Here is a 10347-nt window from a genome sequence, read left to right on the forward strand (position 1 = left end):
CCAACTTGTTGTAGAACCTCATCGACAGTGGATACCGTCGTCGACGGGCGCTTGCGCCTCGCACCGGCGTGCGGCGTGCATCGGCCGAGGCCAAGGGGCGCAGCGACGGCCTGTGACGCGGTCACGTCTCATCCACGTGACCGCGTATTCCATCCGACGAGGCGGGGGAACTTCTGGGGGAATCTCAACTTCGGCGAAACTGGGAGACGACTCGACGAGGGGGAAAACATACTGAATAGGGGCATTCGCTATGTTCATGAAGTTGCCTGTGGCGTCCTCGACCGTCGGTCCATTTGCACGTGGGGTACCGTTAAAGGATATTGACGAATCATGAGGGTCTGAGAATGCACCGGGGTTCGGCGAGAGTGCACAGCGAGAACAGAGCGTTAGGAATGGCGGTTGAATTTTATCTGTGCGGATATTGCGGGTGCATGAGCCTCTGACGCTGAGGGTCAACTTAGGCTCGGCAACGAGCGTCAGCGAGACAACGAACTGGACAATCATTATCTGACGTGTGTGTTGAGTAAGACATGGATGTATCCATCAGAGCAAAATCCAGTAGTTTTGATCATTGGTAAGAATGTCGGAACCCAAGGGGAAGCGCGCGAACGGAGCGAGAGCGAAAGATTGAGATGATCGGGTGACAGAAATCACAATACAGCGAGAGCATTGTTCATCCCGGGAAGGGCCACACCAATGCACGTCTACGCCAATGGCCATTGAGAATTTTATGTCCTGCTCCATTATCTGTGAGTACGGGGCACGAAAGGGGCAATGGATGGCTTAAACGGCGGCTCCCGAGAGGAAAGGAGAAGACCAAGTCGACGCAGTCGTGAGAAATGCGTCCAGTTTTGACATCCCGTGGATGGTGAGCTAGGACCAAAGTTACATATCAGACATAAGGATATATCTGGACCATACTCTAGCGACGCGACTGAATATGCAATGAGCGCCAGCCTAGCGCTTTTGCATATTCAGTAGCGCACGGCCATCAGTCATCGTGTTGGCTTGAACTGTATATCGTGTTATCGTTGTCTACATACATTACTGCCTTGTCTACATACATTACTACCTACGACACGTCTTACACACAATACGCGAGCTACATTGATTGAGTATTAATGACTGAGGTACGACCACGGTCTCAAAATTAGCGGATTAGTACACCACGAGCCGCGGGCGCGGTCATTTACGTGCTTTCTTGTCTGTTTTCTGGTGCTTCTTCTGGTGGTGAGTGTAGACCGCGTCCTCGTTGTGAAAGTACCTGCCACAGGTCTTGCACTGCGGCACAATACACATATGCTGCAAACCGATGATATGACTGATCATGTGCGAGGTGTTCGAGGCTACGTAATCGCAAAAATCGCATTCAAGCTCCTTAGGCATCTTGTTGGCCGCGAACTTCTTGTCGCCCTTCGCGCCGTACTTCTCGAGCACATGTTCTCGGATGTGATTCCTACTTTCCGTCCAGCCGGTGACGACGACCGTGCATCCCGCGTAGATGCACTCGGCGCTGATGTCTTTACTGGGTCTGACGCAGTTCTGCATATCAAGTAAGATATCCGTCGCCGAGCTCGGCCATCCGGGCACGGACGGCGTAGACGCGGTGCTTGACGAAGCCTCGCGTCCACTGGACGACTGAGAAGATTGATGCTGCTCAGACGGAACAGTTCTTGAAGATGAAGCGGATCGCGCGGGGCCGGACAATGCAGAGGAAGGCGTGCTCGCCGAATCCTCGCGCCTGTCGGGTAACCGGTGACGGGTCTGCTGCTTAGACGGGAAAGCTAACGATGAACCGCGAGAAGCGCGATCCGTCACGTTCGGCGCGCTGATCACCTCGAAACCATCGATATGAAAGACTCCGGGCTGCGGCTCCGGCGGGGAAGAACCGAAGAGTGAAGCGTGAGCATCATAGTCCGCCCCGATGGGAGAGTCCACCTCCATATCGCCGCCCAGATCGAGAGCCGCATACGGTTGCTCAGACAAGGAAGTGTCAAGACCATGGCCCACCCCAATCGGGGCAATCACTTCAAAGGCATCGAAATTGAAGACTGCACCCTGCGGGGCAGACGAAGAAGAACCTGAAGATGGAGCATCAAGACCCTGAGACGTCCCGTAGGACAAGTCAATTGAGAAACGATCGAAATCGGAAACCGAAGGTTGAAGATCAGGGACATCCGGGAAGATGTCCCGCCCGTGTTCCGCTTCCCAACCGTTGGGCAGATAAAAATTGGCAGGGGAAGACATGGACGACAAGTCCAAATCAGGGAACGAGGCGGCAAACGGATTGAGCGAGGCTTGTAAAGACGGCTCCGCACCTATTTGAGCGGCAGCGGTGGAGAAGAGATCTTCCTTCGAATCTCTTCCTATTTCCTCGAGTAGAGATCCTAAGGTCTCCTCCGACGCCGCTGTATCTGCAGAGTACCAAGGCTGTGCATTAAGCCATGAGAAGAGATCCGTGTACGGGTCGGCATCGTTTCCCTCTATAGGCCGCGTCCCTCCAGGTATCATCCCCGCAGTATTGGGAGATGAAGCCCCCTGAGGCGTCCGCGCCGTATCCTGTCCCTGCCAATCCTCATCAGCAAGGAACGAGAATGGATCCTCGTCTCGAATGGCAACAGGAACATCGGCAAGGGGTCCTGCGAGGGGCTGGGGCGCGGGTTGAACATCTAGAGACCGCTCGTACGCGTCGACTATGTCCTGCAAGCGTTGGATGTAGGCTTCGTCGACTGGTGCCGCGGGAGGCCACATCCTCAGACCGCGAATCGTTATCGCGGCGATAAGTGCAGCGCTCTCTGTCGGAGGAGAGGACGTGGATGGATCGGATGTCTGCTGCCTATGGCAGTGTTCAAGCAAATTTTGAAGCCATTGGATCGTATTGAACTGGTTCCCGGTCGACGGGTCAGTGAGGACCGTACGATCACCGATGGAGTGCCCGACCTGTGGCCCCGGAAGAGCCGAATGGTCAAGGGGATGTTCGTGCAAATCTGACGGCATATGAATGTGATCGGAGTTCTGCGGATACGACGGAGTGCTGAGCACGGATAGCTCCGATGCACGGCTCTCATCAGCATGCACGAGCCCACTCGACGATGGGGCCATTTCTATTCTATCCGTTGAATACGATGGAAGATACGAAACGGCCCGGCGTTCGTGCAGCCATCCCCCGACGGCGGACCCCGCGAGAGGCTTCATGGCCTGATCTTCGGCGTTCGATACAAGCCACGGATGGTTAGAAGTATTCGAAAGGTCGATGAAGGGGTCGCGTAAGCCATCAGCATGGATGTCAGCAACGCCTCCGTTAGCCGCAGGCAGTGCAGGCATCCGGCTGCCGAAGTCTGGGTCAAGGCTCGCGGTTGGCTGCTGAGCGTAAAATCTGAAAGAAAATATGTCTGGAACAGATCGTAGAGATAAGCCATCATCATCGCGCACCCGTGAAGACCACTATCGCCGAGCTCTTCATGAGTCTGCGACCCTCCGAGGCGAGCTTGAGGATAGAGAGACGAACTGCGAAACGCGTCACGACGCGTTCGCGCGACGATAAAAGACAAGTTTACTCACCTCGACCCTATATCTAGGAGCTGCGACCCAACATCCGCACCCGTAGATCCAATAACCGTGGATGTGCTAGATATCGAGGCCGGGGGTGGCTGTCGCCAAGGTTGATTACGAGGGGATATTTGGGATGTACAGTTTCTAGGAATGATATTAGAAGAGCGGGAGAGGGGGGTAAGGAGAGTAAAAAGATTCGTACTCTTGTCCGATCATGTCAAAGCAAACGCAAGTGTGGCGAGTGATAGTTAGTGATAGATAGAGTTTGTTATCGTCGCGTATAGTTGAGTGATAGATCTCTTAAAGGCGCGTCAAAGGCTCGAAAGAAGTTGTTTGAGTTGGAGGCTAGTGGAGGTTGCAGGTTAACAAGAGGTGAAAGCAAGTCGAAGGAGCGGCGCGCCAGGCGTACCTCGGTGGCCCGACCACGTTTTTCCGTTGCGACGGCCTTGCTAGCGACCATTCCTGCTCGAGATCGACCATCCTCGCAGAGATATACGACTTTCAGGGCAGTAGGAGATATTCCTGACGGCGTGGACGAACAGACAGAGGGAAGAAAGCACAACGCCGAGGGATCGCCGCCCCCACAGGCTCGAGAATGTTGCCGGTGATTGCCGATAATTGATATTGAGCGAGCCGAGGTGAGCGGCTCGCCGCACCTGTTCACAAAGGATTCAGACAGCTTAGTCAAGTCTAGCAATCTGTACGGTATCATTGTAGTGTATACGAGGGCTGCATACTATCGTAACCCCCGTTGGCCCTGGACTGCTGCCAGGCCGGAATGCGAAGGTCGCGTCGGTGACACGTGAGAGCTTTGTATATGCACGTGATGGCGACGCGTCAGCTTGGGCAAGAAGTTCAAGGGTCTATGGAGCCCCTTCGACGTACTGGATACAACATCCAGTCCATAACACGTAAGGTAGGGCTCATGCAAACTGTAGGAGATCACATGCTCAAATCTGTGGCGTCCTGAGGGGGGTTGGCGCATCCCAGACAGCAACGCGACCAATCACAGCGCTGGATTTCATTGAGTTCCCACGATAAGGGGTGACTACACACTTCATTACACATTTCTTAGCACCTTGGCCATGATTCGGTCAGCATAGAGTTCTAGGAAAACAGCCGGGCAAGATTCCCATGCATTTGGATTCCTGCAAAAATGTGTTATGTAGCCGGAATGAGACTGAGACGGCCGTATCCCCGCAAAAGTGGCCACGTGATCTCCCACAGTTTGCATGAGCCCTACCTTACTGGATTTGATCCATCCCCAGAAATATGTCTGTCAATATCGATGAGTCGGGTTATGTCGATACGGCAGTTTTTGCAGGTAGCAGGTCACTTGATAATCATCATATGGGCTCATCAGTGAGAGCGTGTGCGATGTGGAAGAGCACATAAGAAAAGCCACCGGAACAACGACATCAGGCATGCTCCAACGAGTGACGAAGAAGGAACACGCACCATCGCCATTTCAGACGTTGATAGTCTCGCCCCGTAACATCTGTAGCACTCCGACCAGCTAAAGACACAAGCAAAAGGGTCGACTTGCAGGTCCATAAGGTATAGATATCTCGAAAGAGGATACCCAGGCTTGTCAGATCTCCCATGGCAATGTCAAAGTGGATGGGATAGCAAGCGGAGCGTAGTGATTGGACAAGACGGACTGCGAGAAATTATGTCCCAAAGGAGCTCAATCCAGCGGGAAGAAGCATAACGTCGAGCAGGACACTTTAATGAAGGTTCCAGCTGCCCGCTCCGTTACTCCAGTATGGGAAAACCGTAAGGGACAGAGGCGCCCGTACAGCGAGAGGGGGGGGGGAGAAAGGGTTGAAAAGAACTGTGTGAATGAAGTCGCGATGCCTCACGCCCTCAGGCCACACCGCTCGCAGGTTCCTATGAACCGCGTGAAAGGGCCACACGAAATAATATGTGGAGACATGAAATGGGACAGAGATATGATCGACTGACAAGGCGGGTTTTCAGCGTCGATATGCTGGCGAACCTGCTCGGAGCCAGAGTTTCGGAAGCACATCCGGCGGAGATGAAGAGACGAAGGCACCATAAGCAGGTGTAGTCGAGTTTGTACGAGATACTCGGCAAGCAATGAGCGTCCCAACTGGAAGAATGCAGGTTAGAATTTGTACGATGGTGCGGCGAGGTGGAGGAAGTCGACCATCGCTATAGCGCGACGCGTCTAGTTCAAGTCAAGAGAGTCTGAGACACCGTGAAGGATGAAGCGAGGATTCATCCAGCAAGTCATAGCTCCCGAACGCGGACCGCGATCGTGAGTGAGACAGGTGGACTCGGAGGCGGCATTTGGTCCCGACTGTCTCGTCTCAGTAAGTGACTGTAAGTCTCCTTACAGGTATATCGTCAATCCCGGGGGTGTTGGCGCCCAGCCGCCGTCAGCATATGGATGCACCATAGCACAACGTTTGTACGCCATGGAGATGCACAGTTTATCTTCCGTGGGCCCGTGGACCGTGGCTATTTGGGCTCTTGTCGTCGTCGTCCGAAGAGAAAAAACTCCGGCGATCTCTCGTCCGCACCGCTTACTACATAATCCTCAGTACTAAATTTAGCTCTGGCTGTGCGCTCCTGCGGGTAAAATTTGCGTTCGATTGCTGAAGTTTGAGGTATTACAGACACAACAGCGAGAAGATTGCTGCAGTGAAATGTACAGGGGGAAGATAAGGTACATGATTTGAGTACATTCATTAGCAGGAATAAGAGAAAGATAGATAAGGACCGACGACAGGAAGCAAATACCCAAGACCGTGGCTGAGGGCATACTATATGACACCTTCACTTCGTCAACCCCGTCGAATCGTCAGTCACAGGCCGGTCACATTGATAGCCGACTTCGTTATCAAGCACTTTGGTGCTTCGAATCTGACTGGCCTTACAACACCCGTTGATCAATGAATACCTTCTTTAAACTCCGCTCGGCTAACCATCACGCAGCGTTACAATGCACACAGTCCTCCTCCTCGTTATTGGAGACTTTCTGGTGAATAAAAACCTGTGCAATACACTTGGATACATTCATAAATGACTCAGTCAAATTCTGAGACCAAACCGTGCAGCGGTTACTGAGATGTAGCAAAGTGACGATTCGACGGGGTTGACGAAGTGAAGGTGTCATATAGTAACGCAACATGTAGGCACGAGCGTTGCGATGAGCGGTCGAGAGGTGTTGTACGAAGAAAATGGTCCAGAAAAGGAGCGTGCGGATGGTGGATAATTTAAGGAGCGACGAGGACGGGCAAGATATGCATAAGCGCCGTCGAGCACGGTCAGTAGATAGTGGTCAAGTGATATCCTGTATGTTAATGATTGAAATTTGAACGTGGGCGCAGCGCGCTTAGCGCCGTGTATTCACCTGAACGGTTGTTCAGTGAGCGAAATGCTGCTCCAAAGAGCCGTCCCTCTTCTTGATCTGGGACAAATGATGCAACATCGTGGCCGGACGCGCGAACTGCAGACCGCATCCGGGGCAGGCGACCTTCGCTCCGAAGTGGACGTCGGACAGGAAATGCTGGGCGATATGCACGGGTTGGAACGAGCGGTACTCGCACGACGGATAGATGCACGAGTAGGGCTTGTCCTTGGCGCAGGCGGCTTCGGAATGCCCGGCGACGTGCGAGGTCGCGTCGTAGAAGTTGACGAAGACTTGCTCGCAGCACCGGTACGGGTTAACGAGGTCGCACGGTACGCCGAGCGCCAATAGCTGCTCCTCCGTCGGCCTAGCTCGACTGATCTGAGAGCGCGCATTCGACAGCGCAACTTGCGGCTCGATCGCGATCGGTGGCGAAGCGGGCACCTTGATATCCGGGACCGGAGGTGGACCGATCATTGAGGTGAGGCGGGGTACACACGTCCATTGCTCGTTGCAGAGCCTGCAGGCATACCCGGGCGGCGGAGACGCCTCAGACGCGGTCCTGCGTCTATGAGCTGCATGTTTCCCGCCGTTCGCGACACGGGACCGGGGGCGCTCTGAAGAGACCGGAAAAACCAAGGGAAACAGCGGAGGTGCCTCGTCCTGCGTTCCACTTCCAGAGATCATGCCGGATGGCTCAGCAGGGAATACAGAGGAGGACGCCGATGCAACTCCGTTGAGGATGTCAAGAAGACTACCTCTTTTGACCGAACTTGGGCGCGAGACGGGCGGCATCTGGAAACTGCCGTAAAGATTAGCAGTTGCGCGTGTAGGAGCGAAACGGGTACGCGTACCTGGACGGGAGACTAGGACCTTCTCCTTCGCCCGGCATCGAGAGGCCACGGAGGGGAGACGTCCTCGATCTGCCAGAGATCGACCCTTTGGCGTCATTGGGCCATTCGGATTCCCGCCGACGATGCTTTTCGACCAGGCTGCTTGGTGACAGTAGACGTCGGCGGGTTGTAATGGGCGGGATACCGGCGTAATGGGCTTACCCTGAGTCGTATTCATCGGAAGAACGCGCTTGCTTGCCTTCGTCTTTGTTGCGCGAGGATTCCGTGGTAGGGACTCGTGCCTCCCGTATGAAACGACCAGGAGCCAACATTTGTTCGACGACTGGAAATCTGCACAATACTCATGAGAACGATAGCTCTTCCATTGTAGATGCGCGGGGGTTGAAGGGGGGAGGAGGATCAAGAGGAGTAACGCACGTAGAACTATGTTCCTCCTGCTCGTCGTTGATACGCGAGGATCCATGGATGGGCTCATCGTCAGAGGACGCAAACTGGTCCACTTCTTGCATCATGTCAATGGTGTCGATTCTGAGAGAGGTATCAGCGGGACCGTCAAAATCTCGTCGAATGAAGTGCATACATCAAGGAGCTCGAAGCGTCCGCGTCGCAGACATCCTTCGACGCGTCGTGGCAGATGTTTGAGGTCATGTCTACTTTCGAAGGCGAGGACAGGGTGTAGTGAGTCGGTTCGAAGAGGAAACTGGAGCGTGCTCGATGGAGCTAAGAAAGGTGAGGTTAAGTGGTGAGGGTACGACGCCCAGCGAAGGGCAGGTTATATAGCACGCAATGAGCTTTGTGGCCATCCATCGCATTCGGGATCGTGCAAAGCCGTCAAAGAAGGGTACTGGCAATCCTTTGGCATTGTAAAGGCGGAATCAAGCTCGGTTCGGCCTTGACTTGCGTTGTGGAGAACCGCGCAAAGGCGCACGGGCGATGGAGGGTAGTATATCGTGCCAAGCTGGATAACCTCGTTCAATCACCGGTGATTCATTTCAAGCATACGCTGCGATGTTGACCGTGTCTGGTCGTTGGTGCTGCAGTCGTTGATGCTGCCGTCGTTGCAGCGTCGACGGGGTCGGGTGAAGGCTCGGAGCATGCGCGCGCCTCGAGGCGTTCAAGATATAGATCTGGACTCCGCTAGCCGGCTGCACACGTGTGAGCGCATTGTATCTCCAGCGCCATGCGACGCACAACCGTGGCCTGAAGCGAGGATAGGTTATCAGCCTAAGACAAGAATGAAAATGGCAGAAAATGGGGGCTCACGAGGTACAAGCAATGCCCAAGGTCATCAAGGACGAATTTGCGTGACACCCGGGAGGGCTCAATGAGTCAAGGCGCCACGAACGATGGCGACGACAGTGCTTGTTCGTTTTCTGGATGGACGAGCGAGACCGGGAGAGGCCGAGGAAGACGACGCGATCACGTGGTCTTTGCACGGATAGGCAAGGTTGAAGTTTCCGGTGAGCCGCCAGCCAGCCTGTAGCTCCCAGCGTCTGTACCCTTTTGAAAATCTAATGAGCCATACTGAAGGCAAAATTGCATGAAGGTGCAAATTCTGTATGTTCAAGGTAGCTGATTCGTCAGAGCGTCGCACCATTGAAATCTCATAAGATTTTACGACGCATGATACTTCAGCCAAATGAGTAGGCAAGTAGTGCGCTCTGGATGCCCGGTAGTGAGCGACATAACAGCTTGATTGAACAAGGTCCTTACTACTCGAAAGTATGTGTTGTCGAGTGCGCCTGTGCTAATTGTGCCGTAAGCCCACGCAGACACCGTCGGCATCCAAAAGTAGTCGGAATGTTGTTTTCGTTCCACGTCTACGCGGGATTAGTCCCTTCATTTCATGCGCGGAATGAGTGGAATATAAATGATTAAGACATAACTCACAAGATTGCGAGTCCCCAGCAATCAAGGCCTGCATCCTTCGGTAAGCGAGCATCGAGCAACTATATGTCGCGCCATTCAACGCAGGTAAAGCTGTCCTAGAAGGGCCAGAAGATTTCTCGTATGAGACCACGGAGATGTAGTGAAAAGCAAGCAGAATGACGCCGCAACGGAGCTGGCGGGTGCTCGACGTTGGCGAGACCCGTGACGATGATGTCTCAGTATGTTTTACTCCGAGATCGGAACGTTACAACCTGCTATTGATTGCCCAGGGCTAGACAACGCATATACAACAGAGGAAGCGTGAGTAAATGAAGTCCAATATACGATAAGCTATGGGGAGCTGTGTGCATTTATGCGGTTGAATGAGGCTCGTATGGATGCGAAGAAGTGGCACAAGGGGAAAATGTTCCAGAAAGACCGAAGAGTGTGGTAGTGATGGCATCGTGAAAACGTGATATGACGGAATGGATGTAGCAGACAATGATCACTAGATGATGTCCAGGTGAGTCGACGTTGAGTAGATGACACCCGACGGAAGGTATGTATAACGGTGGCCGAATACTGAACGAGTTCACAGTGTACCAGCGCCGGACCTTCGCGTTGATTCCGGCTGCTCAGCGCGCAGAATGCAGCTATAATGAACCGCATTTCTTCTCGTACATGTACAGATGCCAT

The 10347-nt window shown here is 53.6% G+C and overlaps 2 protein-coding genes across 2 annotated transcripts; both read right to left on the bottom strand.

Annotated features, from left to right (window-relative positions):
• Positions 1-1185: 1185 nt before the first annotated feature.
• PUNSTDRAFT_47385 (uncharacterized protein) lies at positions 1186-4012 on the bottom strand (the record flags this gene model as incomplete). The annotated part of the gene is made up of 4 exons (XM_007388088.1): positions 1186-3376; positions 3433-3507; positions 3562-3650; positions 3962-4012. 4 exons carry the CDS (start codon positions 4010-4012, stop codon positions 1186-1188), a joined length of 2406 nt encoding a protein of 801 aa, XP_007388150.1.
• A 2859-nt stretch (positions 4013-6871) lies between these two features.
• Positions 6872-8060, bottom strand: PUNSTDRAFT_122763 (uncharacterized protein). Its single transcript, XM_007388089.1, has 3 exons — positions 7984-8060; positions 7783-7920; positions 6872-7730 (listed from the first exon to the last, which is right to left on the bottom strand). Exons 2-3 carry the CDS (start codon positions 7818-7820, stop codon positions 6944-6946), a joined length of 825 nt encoding a protein of 274 aa, XP_007388151.1. The 5' UTR covers positions 7821-7920; positions 7984-8060; the 3' UTR covers positions 6872-6943.
• Between the last annotated feature and the right edge of the window lie 2287 nt (positions 8061-10347).

Source organism: Punctularia strigosozonata, assembly GCF_000264995.1.
Source record: "Punctularia strigosozonata HHB-11173 SS5 unplaced genomic scaffold PUNSTscaffold_16, whole genome shotgun sequence".
Classification (NCBI taxonomy): domain Eukaryota; kingdom Fungi; phylum Basidiomycota; class Agaricomycetes; order Corticiales; family Punctulariaceae; genus Punctularia; species Punctularia strigosozonata.